We start from the raw sequence: 26,830 nt of genomic DNA on the forward strand, positions 1-26,830 counted from the left end.
ACAACAACAAAGAGTAACAGTCACACACTGTAGTTAAACAACAACAAACAGACACTGTAGTTAAACAACAACAAAGAGTAGCTGTCACACACTGTAGTTAAACAACAACAAACACACACTGTAGTTAAACAACAACAAACAGACACTGTATTTAAACAACAACAAACAGACACTGTATTTAAACAACAACAAACAGACACTGTAGTTAAACAACAACAAACACACACTGTAGTTAAACAACAACAAACACACACTGTAGTTAAACAACAACAAAGAGTAACAGTCACACACTGTAGTTAAACAACAACAAACACACACTGTAGTTAAACAACAACAAACACACACTGTAGTTAAACAACAACAAACACACACTGTAGTTAAACAACAACAAAGAGTAGCAGTCACACACTGTAGTTAAACAACAACAAACACACACTGTAGTTAAACAACAACAAACACACACTGTAATTAAACAACACCAAACACACACTGTAGTTAAACAACAACAAAGAGTAGCAGTCACACACTGTAGTTAAAAGCACAACTGACTTCTAACATAAACATAAAAACAGGCATTTGGTAAAAGAAAAAGAAAGATTGAATAAAAACAATGACAAACATGTTGTATTTATTGTTGTGTTACAGAATGGGCAGTAACACACACGTTAGTAATAAAAAGGCGTAGGATTGAATAAGCTTTTCCTTTTCCTACTCCTTTTCGGACATGCTGTAATTATGTGATGTAATGTTTGGAATAAACTAACAGCATAAACATAACCATCAAGTCTACATTCTTAGCTGTACTGTCATCTAAAACAACAACAATTTATTGTCCTAAATGCCTTAGAACAGTGGTCTCCAACCCCCGGGCCGCGGCTCGGTACCGGTCCGTGGATCGATTGGTACCGGCCACACAAAAAATAAAAAAAAAATAAAAAATATAGATTTTTTTATTTTTATTAAATGAACATAAAAAAAAACAAGATACACTTTTTGTGCTATGGTTAGACTGGTGACCCCAGTCACCCTAGAGGGTACCAAATTAACACCCCTTGGAACTCCTGTTTCAGCGGCCTCTCTAACTTCCCGCAGAGGACGCCATGTTTTATCTCGGAGGAGTGTAACGGGCTCCTTTGATTTGATGAGGAACCCTGAGGGTGTTTACTTTGATGCAATTGGACAACCAAGGGGGGTCCCACCACAACATAAATTGTGGTGTGAATCCTGTGCAGGTTTCGAGAACCTTCCTATAATTGGTGCTATTTTCCCTGTGACTGCTACTAAAAACGTAGAACGCATTAACTATGTTTTTTATAATCTGTTGAGACTGACCAACCTGACTCGTGATGCTGTTGAGGGGCTTGCTGAGTCTGTCCAGAAGAGTGTAAGAGGTGTCCAATTCTCAGCGTGTCGCCCGGACGAGCCCCCAAATTGTTGCGTTTTGGACCAGTTGTTCCTCCCAGGGAATTCAAGTCACAATTCGCTCCCAAGCTCTTTACGACACTTTAAAGCTGAGTTGAAAAACCACCAGAGACAGAATAGGTATTTTGTTGTATATTCTCAAAGCTTTGCCAATATACATTTTGAGACCAGTCTAACCCTAGAACATTCTATTGCGCCTCCCCAATTGGTCTGTCTTCCCGATCCCCACCACCCTCTCTCTCGTCCCATCTCTGTAGACAAAACAAATGCTAGTCAAAACACATTCCAAAGAACTCAAGGTTAACACACACAGTATACTTGCTGACAGAGCATCAAGAGAAGAAATGGAAAACACGAGCTGTTTTCAAATATGACAAAGAAATGGAAGAAGTACAACTTCTACACCAATACATCATCCCACTACCATCAGGGCGCAGGTACAGAACAATCAAATTCCGGAGGGCCCGCCTCAGGAAAAGCCTGATCCCTGCAGCTATAGCCGCCCTTAACAGCAGGCCCGGCCGACCTGTCTGACAAGCCTGTAAATGTGTGTTAGTCATGTATGATGTCTTTTTGTTATTTTTTTTGTGTGATGTGTAATGTCTAGTGTTTAAATGTACGGCAGTGACAATGAATGAATTTCCCCAAGGGGACCAATAAATCTAATCAATCAATCAATCAATCAACTTAAATTCGGATATATGTAAATATCTGCCTCCGACACAACCCACAAAACCTCCCTGCCCCATTTACACTCATTTACACTCATTCACACTCATTCGCACAAAAGGGTTGTTTCTTTCTGTTATTAATATGTCTGGTTCCTACATTATATATCAATACAGATCAATACAGTCTGCAGGGATACAGTCTGTATTGGGTCCGTGGGACAAATTTTCGAGCGTTGAGCGGTCCGCAGTTCCAAAAAGGTTGGGGACCGCAGCCTTTGAACACTATGTTCCTAAAATATGTCAACAGTTCTTCTGAAACAAGCAACTTTCCCGGCTGGGCCTTTGTTTACCCTTCATCAATGATTTACTGATTGATTGGCAGAAGGTGAGGAGTCTCCAACATGATCTCATTGTGGTCCAGCATGGTTCCTCTGCTCCTGTGTTGGTGCACGCTGCAGGTTCTCAGCACTAATGGAAACGCTCACAGGAACCTTGGGACGCCAGCACTAAACAGGTGCAGCAAATATTGTCATTGAATACATGTTGCACATCGTTAGAATGACAATGTCTTTTTCAGGACCAGCATGACCGCTGCGAGGAGAGTTCGAGCTGTCAACGGACCGATACCAATCAACTGCAAACTGGAGAGCTGGTCTCCATGGACACCATGTGACTCTTGCACTGACCAAAAGGTAAGACTTCAGATGGAATAAATGCACATTATTGTCCATCATGTCAGTGTTTACAGTATGGACAGCAAGTCCAAGGGGACCAATAATACCTTCTGTGGAATTGAACGTTTAGGATCTTTGGATAGACTGCTTTTCTCATAACAATATTGTTGTTCCCGTATCATTTTAAAAAGGGACACAATGGCGATAGTGACATACAGTCGCGATCAAAGTGTACATAGACTTGTAAGGAACATCATGTCATGGCTCTCTTGACTTTTCTGACATGGACTTGTTTCTTCAGCATTGTCCACACCTTTAAGTCAGGACTTTGGGAAGGCCGTTCTAAAACCTTCATTCTAGCCTGATTTAGCCATTCTTTTACCACTTTTGAGGTCATTGTCCTGTTGGAACACCCAACTGCGCCCAAGACCCAACCTCCGGGCTGATGGTTTTAGCTTGTCCTGAACAATTTGGAGCTAATCCTCCTTTTTCATTGTCCCATTTAAAGCAGCAGTTCCTTTGGCAGCAAAACAGGCCCAGAGCATAATACTACCACCACCATGCTTGACGGTTGACATGGTGTTCCTGGGATTAAAGGCCTCACCTTTTCTCCTCCAAACATATTGCTGGGTATTGTGGCCAAACAGCTCCATTTTTGTTTCATCTGACATCACATGGACAAAGATAAGACCTTCTGGAGGAAAGTGTCAAAACTTGGACTATGGAGTTTTTGTTTTCCCAAGATGCAAGAGAATTTGGATCGGACATGGCTTGAAGGTGGGTACATGATTTATTTATCAAAAAAAAGAATAAACGAAAAGCGCGCACTTTGGCGGAGGTAAAAAAAAACTTGGCGAATGAAAACAAAACTTGCACAAAGGCAGAAACTGAACACGAAATAAAAACACTTACTGTGGCATGGGATCGTGAACAGGGCTTGAAACGAGGGGATAGCAGGTTTAGAAAAGATATGACTCCAGGACGAACAACAGAAAATGAAAAGCTTAAATAACACAGACATGATTAACGAAAACAGGTGCGTGACTCAAAACGTGAAACAGGTGCGTGATGTGACAGGTGAAAACTAATGGTTGCTATGGTGACAAACAAGAGTGCACAATGAGTCCAAACGTGGAACAGGTGAAACTAATGGGGTAATCATGGAAACAAGACAAGGGAGTGAAAAGACAGAAACTAAAGAGTCCTATAACTAAACAAAACATGACTTAAAACAAAACATGATTACACAGACATGACAGAAAGTTCTGTGGTCAGATGAAACAAAAATTGAGCTGTTTGTTTGCTATTTGCTGCTGCCAATGGAACTGGTGATTTGCAGAGAGTAAATAGGACAATGAAAAAAGAGGATTAGCTCCAAAGTCTTCAGGACAAGCTAAAACCATCAGCCCGGAGGTTGGGTCTTGGGTGCAGTTGGGTGTTCCAACAGGACAATGACCTCAAAAGTGGTAAAGGAATGGCTAAATCAGGCTAGAATGAAGGTTTTAGAATGGCCTTCCCAAAGTCCTGACTTAAAGGTGTGGACAATGCTGAAGAAAGTCCATGTCAGAAAAGCAACACATTTAGCTGAACTGCAGCAATTTAGTGGTCAAGTGGTCAAGCAGAAGCTTGTGGATGGCTACCAAAAGCGCCTTATTGCAGGTCAACTTGCCAAGGGACAGCAAGTATGTGCTCCAATCACTACATCACAAAAACTCAAATGATTGCAAAGTCAAGACAGCCATGACATGATGTTCTTTACAAGTGTACGTACACTTTTGACCACCACTGTAGCCATTTCTGTTTCATGAACAGCCTAAGCCAGTGTTTCTTGACCGTTGTTTGGTCCCCCAGAGGGTCGCCAAATATATCTGTTTACAGCTGTGGTCCGAATGGGCCGCAGATGTACTCAGATGTAATACACTTGTCCACCACTTGTGGCAGTAATGACAATATCAAACAAACAGAAGAAGTCTGCAGCTGAAGTCTTAGAGAAGTTTCTTAAAGGAGCCTGTCACGTTCAAACACTGAGGACATCTATTAAACAAGACAAAAGGCAAGGAATCAAACAGAGACAGAATTCAATTTGGACTCAATATCGAGGAGAGACATGGCCACTGCACTCTCTGTACAGTCCTGCACCACGCTCTGACGAAGAAGGTTTTCGTCTCCTCATTTATTCAGATGTTCAATGTTCACGCACCAACACATGTCACAGCAGGAATGGGAAGTATGTAAAACAGTCATTGTTTTCGGTCTCATTGAAGTCCAAGAAGAGGATTTCTCGGGCTTGGGCTCTTCCTGGATCCAGCTGGGGCAGGTGTTGGAGGACAATGGATAACCCCTCCCGTCTCCTGACCACAGGGACTTCAAGAGGGCAGCGGGTCGTAAATAGCGTTGACCTCGATTACCAAATAGTTAGAAGAGAGTTTGTGAAATACTTCAGAGAGAGTTCGTTTAACACTTCAAAGAGAGTTCCTCTGGAAGTTGAGCAGATCCATTCTGTCCGTGTTGAAATCACAGTGGCGTTTCACGAGCGTTCTTCCTCTTGTTAGGCTTTGAAAGACAGCATTCATAATACAACGTTTCTTTTGTGATAACTTACAAACAATTATTCCAACAGAGCCATATGTAATAATGTGGCCAGAAAAGGTACTGCAATCACGGTCAAAATTCTGTAGTCCTCTCCCCCTCTACGTGACTGAGGTTGCCAGATTTGCAACTGAATCCAGCTGGATGGACTGGTCTACTCCAAGGAACTTCAAACTTACTTACCTTCTTACTCGGGGTTGAGGTCTGGGACCATAATAGCTGAGTAGACAATGTCAATAACCAACACAGAAATGAGTCTATTTTCAGGAAGAAGTGCGTACAATATGACAACAATCATATGGTTATTGTCAGTACTATCAGAAAACAAAGACTACAACCAACACTAGCAATGGTTATACTGGTGACAATAAGTAGAGCATGTTTAGCAGCCTAATGTACGCCCAAAACTAAAGAGGAGACATTTGAGCAAGGTATGCTTCTAGGCTACTGTTTCAAACCTTTCACATTGCCATATAACTTGGTACATGTGGTCCACAATATGCAAACACCAATAAGATGTCACGTTCAAACACTGAGGACATCTATTAAACAAGACAAAAGGCAAGGAATCAAACAGAGACAGAATTCAATTTGGACTCAATATTGAGGAGAGACATGGCCACTGCACTCTCTGTACAGTCCTGCACCACGCTCTGACGAAGAAGGTTTTCGTCTCCTCATTTATTCAGATGTTCAATGTTCACGCACCAACACATGTCACAGCAGGAATGGGAAGTATGTAAAACAGTCATTGTTTTCGGTCTCATTGAAGTCCAAGAAGAGGATTTCTCGGGCTTGGGCTCTTCCTGGATCCAGCTGGGGCAGGTGTTGGAGGACAATGGATAACCCCTCCCGTCTCCTGACCACGGCAACTTCAAGAGGGCAGCGGGTCGTAAATAGCGTTGACCTCGGTTACCAAATAGTTGGAAGAGAGTTTGTGAAATACTTCAGAGAGAGTTCGTTTAACACTTCAAAGAGAGTTCCTCTGGAAGTTGAGCAGATCCTGCCATCTGTCCGTGTTGAAATCACAGTGGCGTTTCACGAGCCTTCTTCCTCTTGTTAGGCCTCGAAAGACAGCATTCATAATACAACGTTTCTTTTGTGATAACTTACAAACAATTATTCCAACAGAGCCATATGTAATAATGTGGCCAGAAATGGTACTGCAATCACGGTCAAAATTCTGTAGTCACTCTCCCCCTCTCCGTGACTGAGGTTGCCAGATTTGCAACTGAATCCAGCTGGATGGACTGGTCTACTCCAAGGAACTTCAAACTTACTTACCTTCTTACTAGGGGTTGAGGTCTGGGACCATAATAGCTGAGTAGTAGTGATGGGTCCGGCAACACCGATGCATCGGCGCATGCGTCGAGCTCATAGAGCAAAACCCTGTGTCGGTGCGCGTACCGCTTTTAGAAAGTCACGTGACCCATCATGAGCTGTTTTGGTCACGTGACCGATACGCGAACTGTGTCGCACTGACGCCTCCTCTGTGCCCTGTGAGCGGGTCTTTTCTACAGCCGGTGAAATAATAACTAAGAAGAGAAAGCGTCTAAAATGTAATACATCGGAAAAACTTTTTATTTTTATTTTTATAAAAATGTGTAAAAAAATAAAATTAAAAAAATTCCCAGTCCACAATCATCCACAACACATTCTCTTAGATTTCCATGTTATGATACATGTTCACATTATTTATTGACTGTATCTAAAAAAGATACAAATATATTTTTATTTAAATGAAGATATGAAATAATCCTAAATGAAATACAATGACTTGGTTTATATTATTGTATATACTAGGGCAGGGGTCACCAACGCGGTGCCCGCGGTCACCAGGTAGCCCGTAAGGACCAGATCAGTCGCCCGCTGGCCTGTTCTAAAAATAGCTCAAAGAGCAGCACTTACCAGTGAGCTGCCTCTATTTTTTAAATGGTATTTATTTACTAGCAAGCTGGTCTCGCTTTGCTCGACATTTTTAATTCTAAAAGAGACAAAATTCAAATAGAATTTGAAAATCCAAGAAAATATTTTAAAGACTTGGTCTTCACTTGGAATAAGCGGTAGAAAATGGATGGATGGATGGGTCTTCACTTGTTTAAATAAATTCATTTATTTTTTTACTTTGCTTCTTATTACTTTTAGAAATACCATTTTAGAGAAAAAATACAACCTTAAAAATGATTTTAGGATTTTTAAACAAATATACCTTTTTACCATTTAAATTTCTTCCTCTTCTTTCCTGACAATTTAAATCAATGTTCAAGTAAAAAAAATTTATTGTAAAGAATAATAAATATTTTAGCTTCTGGTTTTTCGACGAAGAATATTTGTGAAATATTTCTTCAAATTTACTATGATTAAAATTCAAAAAAATTATTCTGGCAAATCTAGAAAATCTGTAGAATCAAATTTAAATCTTATTTCAAAGTATTTTGAATTTCTTGTTCTGGAAAATCTAGAAGAAATACTGATTTGTCTTTGTTAGAAATATAGCTTGGTCCAATTTGTTGAATATTCTAACAAAGTGCAGATTGGATTTTAACCAATTCAAAACATGTCATCAAAATTCTAAAATGTATCTTAATCAGGAAAAATTACTAATGATGTTCCATAAATTCTTTTTTTAATTTTTTCAAAAAGATTCAAATTAGCTAGTTTTTCTCTTCTTTTTGTCGGTTGAATTTTGAATTTTAAAAAGTCGAAATTGAAGATAAACTATGTTTCAAAATTTTATTTTAATTTTTTTCATGTTTTCTCCTCTTTTAAACCGTTCAATTAAGTGTTTTTTTTCATCATTTATTCTCTACAAAAAACCTTCCGTAAAAGGGAAATAAAATGTACGACGGAATGACAGACAGAAATACCCATTTTTTTTTATATATATAAATTTATTTATTTAGCTATTCTTGTTTAAATCACACTTACGTGTAACTTACAAATGACAATATATTTATTTATTTAAGTGTGTATCAAACTGGTAGCCCTTTGCTTTAATCAGTACCCAAGAAGTAGTTTTTGGTTTCAAAAAGGTTGGTGACCCCTGTACTAGGTCATAAAATCAGTGTCAGTTGAGTCGGTCCATAGGTTGCCTGTAGGGATTTTTAATGACCAGCAGATGTCAGTATTAAGTGACACAGTATCGACACAGTATCAATACAGTTTTGCAATGTGTCGAAACGCTTCATGACGCCTCATCAACCCATCACTACTGAGTAGACAATGTCAATAACAAATCTCGAACCAACACAGAAATGAAGTTTTTTTCAGGAAGAAGTGTGTACAATATGACAACAATCATATGGTTATTGTCAGTACTATCAGAAAACAAAGACTACAACCAACACTAGCAATGGTTATACTGGCGACAATAAGTAGAGCATGTTTAGCAGCCTAATGTACGCCCAAAACTAAAGAGGAGACATTTGAGCAAGGTATGCTTCTAGGCTACTGTTTCAAACCTTTCACATTGCCATATAACTTGGTACATGTGGTCCACAATATGCAAACACCAATAAGATGTCACGTTCAAACACTGAGGACATCTATTAAACAAGACAAAAGGCAAGGAATCAAACAGAGACAGAATTCAATTTGGACTCAATATTGAGGAGAGACATGGCCACTGCACTCTCTGTACAGTCCTGCACCACGCTCTGACGAAGAAGGTTTTCGTCTCCTCTTTATTAAAATATTCAATGTTCACGCACCAACACATGTCTCAGCAGGAATGGGGAGTATGTAAAACAGTCATTGTTTTCGGTTGCTTTGAAGACCAAGAAGTGGGATTTCTCGGGCTTGGGCTCTTCCTGGATCCTGCTGGGGCAGGTGTTGGTGGACAATGGATAACCCCTCCCGTCTCCTGACCACAGTGACTTCAAGAGGGCAGCGGGTCGTAAACAGCGTTGACCTCGGTCACCAAACAGTTGGAAGAGAGTTTGTGAAATACTTCAGAGAGAGTTTGTTTAACACTTCAAAGAGAGTTCCTCTGGAAGTTGAGCAGATCCTGCCATCTGTCCGTGTTGAAATCACAGTGGAGTTTTACGAGCCTTCTTCCTCTTGTTAGGCTTTGAAAGACAGCATTCATAATACAACGTTTCTTTTGTGATAACTTACAAACAATTATTCCAACAACCAATGAGGAATTATTTGTCTACGTTTCACATTGCCATGATGACTAATGTTGGAAGCCATTTCCTCAGCGTCTCAGCATATTGAGAAGGAAATAGGCACTGACACTACACATATCCATCCATCCATTTTCTACCGCTTGTCCATATCCACTTAGATTTTATTTGTACTAAATATATGTTGTCCTGTCAGTTGGATGACACATGCTAACTAGCATATATTTACCCTGTTAGCCTGGGCTAGCATGCTAACATTGGTTGCAGGAAGATACTATCTTTGTTAGACAAGATCATAGACTGTATTGGGCAATATAGTTTACACACCAAATGTCCATTTCCATGTATTACAAGTCACAAGAAAAGGTACATGCCTGACTTACCTAACAAGGAGGAAATGAGCAAGTTTGGCGTCCGATGAAAACAAATGTATGGTCTCCATCTTTCAAACGCGTCCCCGATACAAATCCTGGTTTTGTTCCTGGCTTTGTCATGAATATGTTGAGAATGGTAACTTTTAGATGGACTAAGGTCTGACATGTTTAGTAACTTTACCGGTGGCAATAGCCAGACCGAGATGGCAACCTGGATGTGACAAAACTCACGGAATTTCTAATTGGTCAAACGGTGGAGGGCGGGGCATCAAAATGAAAACAATAATATTTTAGGGCTGTAAATGTAATTTACTGGATCGGTTCGCAGCCGAGTGTGAAGCGACTGGGATGAGAATCAGCACATCCAAGTCCGAGTCCATGGTTCTCGCCCGGAAAAGGGTGGAGTGCCATCTCCGGGTTGGGGAGGAGATCTTGCCCCAAGTGGAGGAGTTCAAGTACCTCGGAGTCTTGTTCACGAGTGAGGGAAGAGTGGATGGTGAGATCGACAGGCGGATCGGTGCGGCGTCTTCAGTAATGCGGACGCTGTATCGATCCGTTGTGGTGAAGAAGGAGCTGAGCCGGAAGGCAAAGCTCTCAATTTACCGGTCGATCTACGTTCCCATCCTCACCTATGGTCATGAGCTTTGGGTTATGACCAAAAGGACAAGATCACGGGTACAAGCAGCTGAAATGAGTTTCCTCCGCCGGGTGGCGGGGCTCTCCCTTAGAGATAGGGTGAGAAGCTCTGCCATCCGGGGGGAGCTCAAAGTAAAGCCGCTGCTCCTCCACATCGAGAGGAGCCAGATGAGGTGGTTCGGGCATCTGGTCAGGATGCCACCCGAACGCCTCCCTAGGGAGGTGTTTAGGGCACGTCCGACCGGTAGGAGGCCGCGGGGAAGACCCAGGACACGTTGGGAAGACTATGTCTCCCGGCTGGCCTGGGAACGCCTCGGGGTCCCACAGGAAGAGCTGGACGAAGTGGCTGGGGAGAGGGAAGTCTGGGCTTCCCTGCTTAGGCTGCTGCCCCCGCGACCCGACCTCGGATAAGCGGAAGAAGATGGATGGATGGATGGATAAATGTAATTTAGATATGATCATATGAACTACTGTTATCAGTTATAGAGGTGTTGGAAAATAAGATTATTTATTAATGACATACCATTTAATGATGACATTATTACGTATGGCTCCTTTAAGCACATACAACATGACTACAGTGGTGAAGCTGTATTTTCACTTTTATTTGAATTCTTTGAATATCTATGAACATATTTATTGTTCATTTATTTTTAGTTATTTGAGTGCCTTCTTGGGCAGTTTATTTGGTTATTACTTATTAGTTTTAATTAGCCTGACCTATTTTGTTGAGGTGTTAAATAAAGAATCATATGTGTGATTGATATCATTTTGACAAGGTTGCAGACAGTAAGTGGGTCAGAGATAATTAGTGAGCATGATTACAATCAAGATGACTAATTCATTGTTAATATTTCAGTGGGCCCCAGGCCCCTGTGCAGTGGAAAAGTTGGAGGTTAAAAGGTTAAGAACCCCTGGAAAAAAAACATGATTTTTTTTCTTCAGTTGCGTTTCCGAAAGCTGGAGAAAGCGTCTCAGTTTGGTGGGACGGCGTGCTTTGAGACCCTGTGGGAGACGCTGGCGTGTCCGGCAACAAGTGGCCCGTGTTTGGTGCCCGACTACTGCGGCCAGAGCGTCACCTGCAAGGAGACAGGCCAGTTCAGTATTTGCCCACAAAGACATGTTGTGTTGCCGTGGCAACACTGGAGATGTTCTCCTCTGCTAATCAGGATGACTTCCATGGTGTAGGACGCTGCATCAGCCCGTCTCTTCGCTGTAACGGAGAAGCAGACTGCGATGATCTTTCCGATGAAGAGGATTGTGAAGACCTCAATCTGAGAAAGGACAAGTGTTCCGCACTCCTCAGCATTCCTGGCGCCGAGCGTGGAACTCAGGGGTAAAGATCTTTCTGTAGCTGCCAAGTAGAGTGAACCCAGGTCTCAACTAAAGACCTTTGAACTGTCAACAAACATGTCTGTCTGCGGCTCTCGGAGTCCTGCCAACTTCTTCTAAACTTGAGAGGTCCACACGAGGAGACCATTAGCAGCCATTTTCTACAAGGCAGACCTCGCTGGTTAGAACCTCAAGCAGCATATGTTCCATCTCACTGGTTAGAACCTCAAGCAGCATATGTTCCATCTCACAAGCAGCATATGTTCCATCTCACTGGTTAGAACCTCAAGCAGCATATGTTCCATCTCACTGGTTAGAACCTCAAGCAACATATGTTCCATCTCACTGGTTAGAACCTCAAGCAGCATATGTTCCATCTCACTGGTTAGAACCTCAAGCAGCATATGTTCCATCTCACTGGCTAGAACCTCAAGCAGCATATGTTCCATCTCACTGGTTAGAACCTCAAGCAGCATATGTCCCATCTCACTGGTTAGAACCTCAAGCAGCATATGTTCCATCTCACTGGCTAGAACCTCAAGCAGCATATGTTCCATCTCACTGGTTAGAACCTCAAGCAGCATATGTCCCATCTCACTGGTTAGAACCTCAAGCAGCATATGTTCCATCTCACTGGTTAGAACCTCAAGCAGCATATGTTCCACCTCACTGGTTAGAACCTCAAGCAGCATATGTTCCCTCTCACTGGTTAGAACCTCAAGCAGCATATGTTCCATCTCACTGGTTAGAACCTCAAGCAGCATATGTTCCACCTCACTGGTTAGAACCTCAAGCAGCATATGTTCCATCTCACTGGTTAGAACCTCAAGCAGCATATGTTCCACCTCACTGGTTAGAACCTCAAGCAGCATATGTTCCCTCTCACTGGTTAGAACCTCAAGCAGCATATGTTCCATCTCACTGGTTAGAACCTCAAGCGGCATATGTTCCATCTCACTGGTTAGAACCTCAAGCGGCATATGTTCCATCTCACTGGTTAGAACCTCAAGCGGCATATGTTCCATCTCACTGGTTAGAACCTCAAGCGGCATATGTTCCATCTCACTGGTTAGAACCTCAAGCAGCATATGTTCCATCTCACTGGTTAGAACCTCAAGCGGCATATGTTCCATCTCACTGGTTAGAACCTCAAGCAGCGTATGTTCCATCTCACTGGTTAGAACCTCAAGCAGCATATGTTCCATCTCACTGGTTAGAACCTCAATCAGCATATGTTCCATCTCACTGGTTAGAACCTCAAGCAGCATATGTTCCATCTCACTGGTTAGAACCTCAAGCAGCATATGTTCCATCTCACTGGTTAGAACCTCAAGCAGCATATGTTCCATCTCACTGGTTAGAACCTCAAGCAGCATATGTTCCATCTCACTGGTTAGAACCTCAAGCAGCATATGTTCCATCTCACTGGTTAGAACCTCAAGCAGCATATGTTCCATCTCACTGGTTAGAACCTCAAGCAGCATATGTTCCATCTCACTGGTTAGAACCTCAAGCAGCATATGTTCCATCGCACTGGTTAGAACCTCAAGCAGCATATGTTCCATCGCACTGGTTAGAACCTCAAGCAGCATATGTTCCATCTCACTGGTTAGAACCTCAAGCAGCATATGTTCCACCTCACTGGTTAGAACCTCAAGCAGCATATGTTCCCTCTCACTGGTTAGAACCTCAAGCGGCATATGTTCCATCTCACTGGTTAGAACCTCAAGCAGCATATGTTCCATCTCACTGGCTAGAACCTCAAGCGGCATATGTTCCATCTCACTGGTTAGAACCTCAAGCAGCATATGTTCCATCTCACTGGCTAGAACCTCAAGCAGCATATGTTCCATCTCACTGGTTAGAACCTCAAGCAACATATGTTCCATCTCACTGGTTAGAACCTCAAGCAGCATATGTTCCATCTCACTGGCTAGAACCTCAAGCAGCATATGTTCCATCTCACTGGTTAGAAACTCAAGCAACATATGTTCCATCTCACTGGTTAGAACCTCAAGCAACATATGTTCCATCTCACTGGTTAGAACCTCAAGCAGCATATGTTCCATCTCACTGGTTAGAACCTCAAGCAGCATATGTTCCATCTCACTGGTTAGAACCTCAAGCAGCATATGTTCCATCTCACTGGTTAGAACCTCAAGCAGCATATGTTCCATCTCACTGGTTAGAACCTCAAGCAGCATATGTTCCATCTCACTGGTTAGAACCTCAAGCAGCATATGTTCCATCTCACTGGTTAGAACCTCAAGCAGCATATGTTCCATCTCACTGGCTAGAACCTCAAGCAGCATATGTTCCATCTCACTGGTTAGAACCTCAAGCAGCATATGTTCCATCTCACTGGTTAGAACCTCAAGCAGCATATGTTCCATCTCACTGGTTAGAACCTCAAGCAGCATATGTTCCATCTCACTGGTTAGAACCTCAAGCGGCATATGTTCCATCTCACTGGTTAGAACCTCAAGCGGCATATGTTCCATCTCACTGGTTAGAACCTCAAGCAGCATATGTTCCATCTCACTGGTTAGAACCTCAAGCAGCATATGTTCCATCTCACTGGTTAGAACCTCAAGCAGCATATGTTCCACCTCACTGGTTAGAACCTCAAGCAGCATATGTTCCATCTCACTGGTTAGAACCTCAAGCAGCATATGTTCCACCTCACTGGTTAGAACCTCAAGCAGCATATGTTCCATCTCACTGGTTAGAACCCCAAGCAGCATATGTTCCATCTCACTGGTTAGAACCTCAAGCAGCATATGTTCCATCTCACTGGTTAGAACCTCAAGCAGCATATGTTCCATCTCACTAGTTAGAACCTCAAGCAGCATATGTTCCATATCACTGGTTAGAACCTCAAGCAGCATATGTTCCATCTCACTGGTTAGAACCTCAAGCAGCATATGTTCCATCTCACTGGTTAGTTTTGCATAAAAATGCATAATGACACACCTTTAAAAAACAAATGTTTACCTGTTTGGTCTGTTTGTTGTGGCCTTGATTATAATATTGCATAATGACACACCTGTAAGAAGCACATTTTTACCTGTTTGGTCTGTTTGTTGTGGCCTTGATGATAATATTGCATAATGACACACCTGTAAGAAGCACATTTTTACCTGTTTGGTCTGTTTGTTGTGGCCTTGATGATAATTTTGCATAATGACACACCTGTAAGTAGCACATTTTTACCTGTTTGGTCTGTTTGTCGTGGCCTTGATGATAATTTTGCATAATGACACACTTGTAAGAAGCACATTTTTACCTGTTTGGTCTGTTTGTTGTGGTCTTGATGATAATTTTGCATAATGACACACCTGTAAGAAGCACATTTTTACCTGTTTGGTCTGTTTGTCGTGGCCTTGATGATAATTTTGCATAATGACACACCTGTAAGAAGCACATTTTTACCTGTTTGGCCTGTTTGTCGTGGCCTTGATGATAATTTTGCATAATGACACACCTGTAAGAAGCACATTTTTACCTGTTTGGCCTGTTTGTTGTGGCCTTCATGATAATTTTGCATAATGACACACCTGTAAGAAGCACATTTTTACCTGTTTGGCCTGTTTTTTGTGGCCTTGATGATAATTTTGCATAATGACACACCTGTAAGAAGCACATTTTTACCTGTTTGGCCTGTTTGTTGAGGCCTTGATGATAATTTTGCATAATGACACACCTGTAAGAAGCACATTTTTACCTGTTTGGCCTGTTTGATTTGGCCTTGATGATAATTTTGCATAATGACACACCTGTAAGAAGCACATTTTTACCTGTTTGGTCTGTTTGTTGTGGCCTTGATGATAATTTTGCATAATGACACACCTGTAAGTAGCACATTTTTACCTGTTTGGTCTGTTTGTCGTGGCCTTGATGATAATTTTGCATAATGACACACTTGTAAGAAGCACATTTTTACCTGTTTGGTCTGTTTGTTGTGGTCTTGATGATAATTTTGCATAATGACACACCTGTAAGAAGCACATTTTTACCTGTTTGGTCTGTTTGTCGTGGCCTTGATGATAATTTTGCATAATGACACACCTGTAAGAAGCACATTTTTACCTGTTTGGCCTGTTTGTCGTGGCCTTGATGATAATTTTGCATAATGACACACCTGTAAGAAGCACATTTTTACCTGTTTGGCCTGTTTGTTGTGGCCTTCATGATAATTTTGCATAATGACACACCTGTAAGAAGCACATTTTTACCTGTTTGGCCTGTTTTTTGTGGCCTTGATGATAATTTTGCATAATGACACACCTGTAAGAAGCACATTTTTACCTGTTTGGCCTGTTTGTTGAGGCCTTGATGATAATTTTGCATAATGACACACCTGTAAGAAGCACATTTTTACCTGTTTGGCCTGTTTGATTTGGCCTTGATGATAATTTTGCATAATGACACACCTGTAAGAAGCACATTTTTACCTGTTTGGCCTGTTTGTTGTGGCCTTCATGATAATTTTGCATAATGACACACCTGTAAGAAGCACATTTTTACCTGTTTGGCCTGTTTTTTGTGGCCTTGATGATAATTTTGCATAATGACACACCTGTAAGAAGCACATTTTTACCTGTTTGGCCTGTTTGTTGAGGCCTTGATGATAATTTTGCATAATGACACACCTGTAAGAAGCAAATTTTTACCTGTTTGGTCTGTTTGTTGTGGCCTTGATGATAATTTTGCATAATGACACACCTGTAAGACGCACATTTTTACCTGTTTGGCCTGTTTGTTTTGGCCTTGATGATAATTTTGCATAATGACACACCTGTAAGAAGCACATTTTTACCTGTTCGGCCTGTTTGTTGTGGCCTTGATGATAATTTTGCATAATGACACACCTGTAAGAAGCACATTTTTACCTGTTTGGCCTGTTTGTTGTGGCCTTGATGATAATTTTGCATAATGACACACCTGTAAGAAGCACATTTTTACCTGTTTGGCCTGTTTTTTGTGGCCTTGATGATAATTTTGCATAATGACACACCTGTAAGAAGCACATTTTTACCTGTTTGGCCTGTTTGTTGTGGCCTTGATGATAATTTTGCATAATGACACACCTGTAAGAAGCACATTTTTACCTGTTTGGCCTGTTTGTTGTGGCCTTGATGATAATTTTGCATAATGACACACCTGTAAGAAGCAAATTTTTACCTGTTTGGTCTGTTTGTTGTGGCCTTGATGATAATTTTGCATAATGACACACCTGTAAGACGCACATTTTTACCTGTTTGGCCTGTTTGTTTTGGCCTTGATGATAATTTTGCATAATGACACACCTGTAAGAAGCACATTTTTACCTGTTTGGCCTGTTTGTTGTGGCCTTGATGATAATTTTGCATAATGACACACCTGTAAGAAGCACATTTTTACCTGTTTGGTCTGTTTGTTGTGGCCTTGATGATAATTTTGCATAACGACACACCTGTAAGAAGCACATTTTTACCTGTTTGGTCTGTTTGTCGTGGCCTTGATGATAATTTTGCATAACGACACACCTGTAAGAAGCACATTTTTACCTGTTTGGTCTGTTTGTTGTGGCCTTGATGATAATTTTGCATAATGACACACCTGTAAGAAGCACATTTTTACCTGTTTGGTCTGTTTGTTGTGGCCTTGATGATAATTTTGCATAATGACACACCTGTAAGAAGCACATTTTTACCTGTTTGGTCTGTTTGTCGTGGCCTTGATGATTATATTGCATAATGACACACCTTTAAAAAGCATATTTTTACCTGTGTGTCTTTTCAGCTATAATGCCTTAACTGGGGAATTTGTGGACCAGGTGCTGGACCCCAAGTACTTTGGAGGGAAATGTGACTACGTCTACAACGGTGACTGGAGGAAGTTCACCTACGACGCCTTCTGTGAAAAGCTGCACTACAACGAAGATGAGAAGAACTACCGCCAACCGTACAACTACCATACTTACCAATTTGTGGTACTGGGATTGACGTGTGTGTCATCTTTAAAGATGTCCTGAGTTGCTGAAGCAGAGTTGTCCCTTCGCAGGCGGAGGCAACGTCAGAAGGCTCCAAGGAATATTACGGTGACGCAGTGGACCTGCTCAGTGCCAGGAAGACCATGAGCTCGTCCCACCACGGCGGCACCATCGGCATCTATTATGTGGAAGTGGGAGTGAGGGGGAGTAAAGAGTCACAGTTCTTAAGGAACTTAACACAGCATAAAAGCCAGGTACACTCAATTGACTCCATTATTATTGTTATTGTTGTTATTATTCAGTCAAAAACAACATATAATCCATTATTATTATTATTCAGTCAAAAACAACATATAGTCCATCAATGTAATGCATTATTATTGTTATTATTGTTATTATTCTGTCAAAAACAACATATAATCCATTATTATTATTATTCAGTCAAAAACAACATATAGTCCATCAATGTAATGCATTATTATTGTTATTATTGTTATTATTCAGTCAAAAATAACATATAATCCATCAATATAATCCATTATTATTGTTATTATTCAGTCAAAAACAACATATAGTCCATCAATATAATCCATTATTATTGTAATTATTCAGTCAAAAACAACATATAATCCATCAATATAATCCTTTATTATTGTTATTATTCAGTTTAAAAACAACATATAATTCATCAATATAATCCATTGTTATTGTTATTATTCTGTTAAAAACAACATATAACCAATCAATATAATCCATTATTATTGTTATTATTCAGTCAAAAACAACATATAATCCATCAATATAATCCATTATTATTGTTATTATTCAGTCTAAAACAACATATAATCCATCAATATAATCCATTATTATTGTTATTATTGTTATTGTTCAGTCAAAAACAACATATAGTCCATCAATATAATCCATTATTATTGTTATTATTCAGTCAAAAATAACATATAATCCATCAATATAATGCATTATTATTGTTATTATTGGAATTATTCAGTCAAAAACAACATATAATCCATCAATATAATCCATTATTATTGTAATTATTCAGTTAAAAACAACATATAATCCATCAATATAATCCATTATTATTGTTATTATTCAGTTAAAAACAACATATAATCCATCAATATAATCCATTATTATTGTTATTATTCAGTTAAAAACAACATATAATCCATCAATATAATCCATTATTATTGTAATTATTCAGTTAAAAACAACATATAATCCATCAATATAATCCATTATTATTGTTATTATTCAGTTAAAACCAACATATAATCCATCAATATAATCCATTATTATTGTTATTATTCAGTTAAAACCAACATATAATCCATCAATATAATCCATTATTATTGTTATTATTCAGTCAAAAACAACATATAATCCATCAATATAATCCATTATTATTGTTATTATTCAGTCAAAAACAACATATAATCCATCAATATAATCCATTATTATTGTTATTATTCACTCAAAAACAACATATAATCCATCAATATAATCCATTATTATTGTTATTATTCAGTTAAAACCAACATATAATCCATCAATATAATCCATTATTATTGTTATTATTCAGTTAAAAACAACATATAATCCATCAATATAATCCATTATTATTGTTATTATTCAGTTAAAAACAACATATAATCCATCAATATAATCCATTATTATTGTTATTATTCAGTTAAAAACAACATATAATCCATCAATATAATCCATTATTATTGTTATTATTCAGTTAAAAACAACATATAATCGATCAATATAATCCATTATTATTGTTATTATTCAGTTAAAAACAACATATAATCCATCAATATAATCCATTATTATTGTTATTATTCAGGTAAAAACAACATATAATCCATCAATATAATGTGTTGTTATAGTTAGAAAGGTGTGTAAAAGTGGAGGTGAACTAATGTCTGACATGCAGCTCACACCATCAAAGACTTTCTTCAGGCAGTCATCTTCATAAACCTCACTGGAACACCAAACATCATCACTTTGCCTAATCCAAAATGTTGACTTTCATTACTGAGTCTGACTCTCATCCAGTCCTTCAAAGTCCACGACTGCTGTTCCTTGGCCCAATGGAACCTTGTTTAGATGTCCATGATGGTTTTGTTGATTTAGATGGGAACTTTCTTCCAGTTCGGTCAAGAACGCTCACTCCAGTTTTCTTTTTTTCATTTGTTTTGCTCTGCATGTTTTCAAGACTTATGGCTTTTGGTTTTTATGTCTTGAAGCTGTGAAGTTGTCCTCGGTCTAGCAGTGTTCCTGCCTTTGACAACCTTCCCATATTGCTTGGACTTGGTCCAAACTTCAGACTTCTTGGTCGTTCGCTGGACAGGAACTTTGGAAACTCTTCCAAAGGCAGAGGTCCAAGGGTCCAAAGACTTTGTCCCACAGGTTCTGGTGTATTGTACACTCCGTCATTGGGTCAGTACCACATTGCAGGGACTCCAATGTGGTGTCTGAGCCTTGAGACTCCTGTCCTAAGTCTGAAGATGGTTACTTAGTCTGGTCTGTAGAGGAGGTAGAGAGCATCCTGCTTGTAGACATTGTTTCTTCTGTCTGGTCTCTATGATAGTCCTGATAGTCCATGATCTTCTTGAGCTCTTTTCCTGCCTTTTCACCAGCTTCTTCATGACATTGAGATGGTGTCCACTGCTCGCAGGCTGGTCAGGACCCACACAAGAGGACTGAGTTCTACTTTGGGAGGCTCTTTAGCCACTTAGCACCGGAGAAGATGAGAACTTTCTTCTCTAATCTTCTGCAACGTTGCTTCTTGAAGACGTTGGATGATCCTCTCCTTTCTTTCTCTCCCGTGATTCATGTCAATCCACCTGCTGCAACAGTCCTTTTGAACTCAAGACCAAAGAACAGATGTTATCTGAGGAAGGTGTCAGCTTTGGAATATTAACATTTACAGCGAGATTCCATCGTTTTCAAAAGAAAACAAGTCTACTTTCTTCACTTTTTTGGTGTTTCTGAAAGCCAGGAAGTTGAAATGATTGCAGTTTTGTGTCATGTCTTTTTTTCTACACAATGAACATTCTCCAAGTCTGGTGGTTCCATAATTGTGGTAGACTTGGGGACACATTGACAGGACTTCCTGCTAACAAGATGTCAGAATAAAAGTATCCATCCATCCATCCATCCATCCATCCATCCATCCATCCATCCATCTTCTTCCGCTTATCCGAGGTCGGGTCGCGGGGGCAGCAGCTTAAGCAGGGAAGCCCAGACTTCCCTCTCCCCAGCCACTTCGTCCAGCTCTTCCTGTGGGACCCCGAGGCGTTCCCAGGCCAGCCGGGAGAGATAGTCTTCCCAGCGTGTCCTGGGTCTTCCCCGTGGCCTCCTACCGGTCGGACGTGCCCGAAACACCTCCCTAGGGAGGCGTTCGGGTGGCATCCTGACCAGATGCCCGAACCACCTCATCTGGTTCCTCTCGATGTGGAGGAGCAGCGGCTTTACTTTGAGCTCCCCCCGAATGACAGAGCTTCTCACCCTATCTCTAAGGGAGAGCCCCGCCACTCGGCGGAGGAAACTCATTTCGGCCGCTTGTACCCGTGATCTTGTCCTTTCGGTCATGACCCAAAGCTCATGACCATAGGTGAGGATGGGAACGTAGATCGACCGGTAAATCGAGAGCTTTGCCTTCCGGCTCAGCTCCTTCTTCACCACAACGGATCGATACAGCGTCCGCATTACTGAGGACGCCGCACCGATCCGCCTGTCGATCTCCCGATCCACTCTTCCCCCACTCGTGAACAAGACTCCGAGGTACTTGAACTCCTCCACTTGGGGCAAGATCTCCTCCCCAACCCGGAGATGGCACTCCACCCTTTTCCGAGAATAAAAGTATATGAATAATAATACAATTGTTGTCATTGTTGGTGGTCCAGGACTTGGGCTTCATCAGGCTGGTGTCCAGCGTGGAAACAGCTCACTTCAAGATGAGAAGTGAGAAGCAGGAGCTGCATGAGGACTTCTACCTGGCTCTGATGGAGCTCCCAGAGCAGTACCACTTTGGCGCCTACTCGCGCTTCTTCCACACCTTCGGCACCCACTACGTCACCCAGGGAGTCATGGGAGGAACCCTGGAGTACGTGGTGGTGGTCAACAAAACATCCATGGCGGAATCAAGTAGGGTTTGTTGCTGTCAAACTGTCCAACATGGCTTTGTCTTCATGGCCGTGTCCTCCTGCAGAACTGGAGGAGGAACAGGCCGGGTCTTGCCTGGGCGCCTCTCTGGGTCTGAGCTACCCTCTCAAAGGCTACGGCACTGCATCCCTCACTGTGGGGGGCGACTTGTGTAAGAAACATGGGACACTACATCAAGGTGAGGCACCGTCCTTTTGAAGAAACACCACTTCAGGGGAGGTCTAGTAGCTTGACAAAAAGAAAGAAAAACTGCTTTTATGACTAAGCTAACATTATCTACATTTTAAAGACACATTAGATCAGTGGTCCCCAACCACCGGGCCCCGGCCCGGTACCGCGGCCGCACAAGAAATTATATATAATGTATTGTTGTACTGGAAGACAGCGACACAGGTTCAGCTGTGATTGAGGACATCATCACCATGGTAACGGGGGGCTACACAGACACCAGCAGCAGCTTGTTGACCATCAGGGACCCCGAGACTTACCGCAAGTGGGGGGCAAGTCTTAAATACAACCCGGCGGTCATTAAGTACGAGGTAAGACCCTAAAAGTATTCACACCACCTCACTTGTCCACGTTGTGTCAAAGTTTTGTTCCAAAATACAACACATTTATATTTGTCCTCAAACTTCTACACACAATACCCCAATATGACAATATGAAAATGTTTATTTTTTTATTTAGAGCCTTTTTTGTGCTGCACCTTTTGTCAGCAACCACAGCCTGAAGTCTTTTTCAATACCATGCCACAAACCTATCTTTGTACCGTGTGCCGGCCCCCCACGTTGCCACAAACCTATCTTTGTACCGTGTGCTGGTCCCCCACTTTGCCACAAACCTATCTTTGTACCGTGTGCCGGTCCCCAACGTTGCCACAAACCTATCTTTGTACCGTGTGCTGGTCCCCTACGTTGCCACAAACCTATCTTTGTACTGTGTGCTTGTCCCCTACGTTGCCACAAACCTATCTTTGTACTGTGTGCCGCCCCCACGTTGCCACAAACCTATCTTTGTACCGTGTGCCGGCCCCCACGTTGCCACAAACCTATCTTTGCACCGTGTGCCGGCCCCCACGTTGCCACAAACCTATCTGTGTACCGTGTACCTGTCCCCCACGTTGCCACAAACCTATCTTTGTACCATGTGCTGGTCCCCCACGTTGCCACAAACCTATCTTTGTACTGTGTGCTGGTCCCCCACGTTGCCACAAACCTATCTTTGTACCGTGTGCGGTCCCCCACGTTGCCACAAACCTATCTTTGTACCGTGTGCCGGTCCCCCACGTTGCCACAAACCTATCTTTGTACCATGTGCCGGCCCCCCACGTTGCCACAAACCTATCTTTGTATCGTGTGCTGGTCCCCTACGTTGCCACAAACCTATCTTTGTACCGTGTGCCGGTCCCCCACGTTGCCACAAACCTATCTTTGTACTGTGCTGGTCCCCCACGTTGCCACAAGCCTATCTTTGTACTGTGTGCCGCCCCCACATTGCCACAAACCTATCTTTGTACCATGTGCCGGCCCCCACTTTGCCACAAACCTATATGTGTACCGTGTGCCGGTCCCCTACGTTGCCACAAACCTATCTTTGTACCGTGTGTCGGCCCCTACGTTGCCACAAACCTATCTTTGTACCGTGTGCTGGTCCCCCACGTTGCCACAAACCTATCTTTGTACCGTGTGCTGGGCCCCCACGTTGCCACAAACCTATCTTTGTACCGTGTGCTGGGCCCCACGTTGCCACAAACCTATCTTTGTACCGTGTGCTGGTCCCCTACGTTGCCACAAACCTATCTTTGTACTGTGTGCTGGCCCCTACGTTGCCACAAACCTATCTTTGTACCGTGTGCTGGTCCCCCACATTGCCACAAACCTATCCTTGTACCGTGAGCTGGGCTCCCACATTGCCACAAACCTATCTTTGTACCGTGTGCTGGTCCCCCACATTGCCACAAACCTATCTTTGTACCGTGTGCCGGTCCCCCACGTTGCCACAAACCTATCTTTGTACCGTGTGCTGGTCCCCCACATTGCCACAAACCTATCTTTGTACCGTGTGCTGGTCCCCTACGTTGCCACAAACCTATCTTTGTACTGTGTGCCGGCCCCTACCTTGCCACAAACCTATCTTTGTACCGTGTGCTGGGCCCCCACGTTGCCACAAACCTATCTTTGTACTGTGTGCTGGGCCCCCACGTTGCCACAAACCTATCTTTGTACCGTGTGCTGGTCCCCTACGTTGCCACAAACCTATCTTTGTACTGTGTGCTGGCCCCTACGTTGCCACAAACCTATCTTTGTACCGTGTGCTGGTCCCCCACATTGCCACAAACCTATCCTTGTACCGTGAGCTGGGCTCCCACATTGCCACAAACCTATCTTTGTACCGTGTGCTGGTGCCCCACATTGCCACAAACCTATCCTTGTACCGTGAGCTGGTCCCCCACATTGCCACAAACCTATCTTTGTACCGTGTGCCGGTCCCCCACGTTGCCACAAACCTATCTTTGTACCATTAATGATCCGTCTTGTTGCCACAAACCTATCTTTGTACCGTGTGCCGGCCCCCCACGTTGCCACAAACCTATCTTTGTACCGGGTGCTGGCCCCCTACGTTGCCACAAACCTATCTTTGTACCGTGTGCCGGCCCCCACGTTGCCACAAACCTATCTTTGTACCGTGTGCCGGTCCCCCACGTTGCCACAAACCTATCTTTGTACCGTGTGCCGGTCCCCCACGTTGCCACAAACCTATCTTTGTACCGTGTGCTGGTCCCCCACGTTGCCACAAACCTATCTTTGTACCATTAATGATCCGTCTTGTTGCCACAAACCTATCTTTGTACCGTGTGCCAGGCCCCCACATTGCCACACACCTATCTTTGTACCGTGTGCCGGTCCCCCACGTTGCCACAAACCTATCTTTGTACCATTAATGATCCGTCTTGTTGCCACAAACCTATCTTTGTACCGTGTGCCGGCCCCCCACGTTGCCACAAACCTATCTTTGTACCGGGGGCTGGTCCCCTACGTTGCCACAAACCTATCTTTGTACCGTGTGCCGGCCCCCACGTTGCCACAAACCTATCTTTGTACCGTGTGCCGGTCCCCCACGTTGCCACAAACCTATCTTTGTACCGTGTGCCGGTCCCCCACGTTGCCACAAACCTATCTTTGTACCGTGTGCTGGTCCCCCACGTTGCCACAAACCTATCTTTGTACCATTAATGATCCGTCTTGTTGCCACAAACCTATCTTTGTACCGTGTGCCAGGCCCCCACATTGCCACACACCTATCTTTGTACCGTGTGCCGGTCCCCCACGTTGCCACAAACCTATCTTTGTACCGTGTGCCGGTCCCCCACGTTGCCACAAACCTATCTTTGTACCGTGTGCTGGTCCCCCACGTTGCCACAAACCTATCTTTGTACCGCGTGCCGGCCCCCACATTGCCACAAACCTATCTTTGTACCGTGTGCCTTCCCCCACGTTGCCACAAACCCATCTTTGTACCGTGTGCGGGTCCCCCACGTTGCCACAAACGTATCTTTGTACTCTGTGCCCGTCCCCCACGTTGCCACAAACCTATCTTTGTACCGCTAATGATCCGTCTTGTTACCAGACCATGCCCATCCACGAGCTAGTGCGCCTCAGCACAGCCTCTGACCACGTAGGAGCGCGACTGGCCAACCTTCAGAGGGGCTTGGATGAGTACCAGCAGCAGTTCAGTTCCTGCCGCTGCGCCCCCTGCAGGCATAATGGTGTACCCCTACTGACCGATACTTCCTGCAGCTGCATCTGTAAGGCCGGCTACCAAGGACTAGCCTGCCAGGACACCCTGCGACCAGGTCTGTAGTAGCCTAGCCTACTTTGTGACCAGGTCTGTGATGGACTAGTAGTCTACGGTAGTTTGTGACCAGGTCTGTGATGGACTAGTAGTCTAGGCTACTTTGTGACCAGGTCTGTGATGGACTAGTAGTTTACGGTAGTTTGTGACCAGGTCTGTGATGGATTAGCAGTCTACGGTAGTTTGTGACCAGGTCTGTGATGGACTAGTAATCTAGGCTAGTTGGTGACCAGGTCTGTGATGGACTAGTAGTCTAGGCTACTTTGTGACCAGGTCTGTGATGGACTAGTAATCTAGGCTAGTTTTTGACCAGGTCTGTGATGGACTAATAATCAACGGTAGTTTGTGATGAAAGAGTAGTCTACAGTAGTTTGTGACCAGGTGTGTGATGGAGTAGTCTACAGTAGTTTGCAACCAGGTGTGTGATGGATTAGTCTACAGTAGTTTGTGACCAGGTGTGTGATGAAGGAGTAGTCTACGGTAGTTTATGACTAGGTGTGTGATGGAGTAGTCTACGGTAGTTTGTGACGAGGTATGTGATGGAGCAGTGTACGGTAGTTTGCAACTAGGTGTGTGCCTGGCAAGTAACCTAAAAGTAGTCTTTGCCAATAAGCTGAAAGTCTAGTCTTTGGTTGTGCCCTAAAAGGTGTTGGTACTGTAAGTACATTCTTTATAACCTGCATCTTAGTGTTGAGATGGCCATGTAAAATGGCTAAAGCTAATCAGTGTATTAGCATCGAGCTAGCTGCAAAGTAATGATGTTGCCTTCTCCTGGCAGACACCAGCACAGACGGGTCCTGGTCCTGCTGGGGAACTTGGTCTCCTTGTACTTCAGGAAGCAAACGACGGACCAGGGTCTGTAATAATCCTCCACCTGGTGGAGGCGGGGCTACATGTCTTGGCTCCTCCTCCCAGACGCAGCGCTGTTGATGCTAGTCTGAGTTCAAGTTCCTGTTTTAATAAAAGAAGCTGAGTATTTCAA

At 42.8% G+C, this 26,830-nt stretch overlaps 1 protein-coding gene across 1 annotated transcript; it reads left to right on the forward strand.

Moving 5' to 3' along the window:
• The first annotated feature begins 2,467 nt into the window (after window positions 1-2,467).
• c8a (complement component 8, alpha polypeptide) lies at window positions 2,468-26,830 on the forward strand. Its single transcript, XM_061931083.1, has 11 exons — window positions 2,468-2,607; window positions 2,671-2,785; window positions 11,439-11,586; window positions 11,682-11,829; window positions 17,610-17,799; window positions 17,871-18,053; window positions 21,738-21,978; window positions 22,043-22,174; window positions 22,378-22,535; window positions 25,624-25,849; window positions 26,627-26,830. Exons 1-11 carry the CDS (start codon window positions 2,495-2,497, stop codon window positions 26,776-26,778), a joined length of 1,806 nt encoding a protein of 601 aa, XP_061787067.1. The 5' UTR covers window positions 2,468-2,494; the 3' UTR covers window positions 26,779-26,830.

This window comes from Nerophis lumbriciformis, linkage group LG37 (assembly GCF_033978685.3).
Source record: "Nerophis lumbriciformis linkage group LG37, RoL_Nlum_v2.1, whole genome shotgun sequence".
Classification (NCBI taxonomy): Eukaryota; Metazoa; Chordata; class Actinopteri; order Syngnathiformes; family Syngnathidae; genus Nerophis; species Nerophis lumbriciformis.

Bases quoted from the DNA above. Each gene is read 5' to 3' on its own strand.
- c8a (XM_061931083.1), top strand. From the start codon at position 2,495: ATGATCTCATTGTGGTCCAGCATGGTTCCTCTGCTCCTGTGTTGGTGC. The intron at 2,786-11,438 runs GTAAGACTTCAG...TTTTTTCTTCAG, and splicing joins ACTCTTGCACTGACCAAAAG to TTGCGTTTCCGAAAGCTGGA. The intron at 11,587-11,681 runs GCCAGTTCAGTA...TCCATGGTGTAG, and splicing joins CGTCACCTGCAAGGAGACAG to GACGCTGCATCAGCCCGTCT.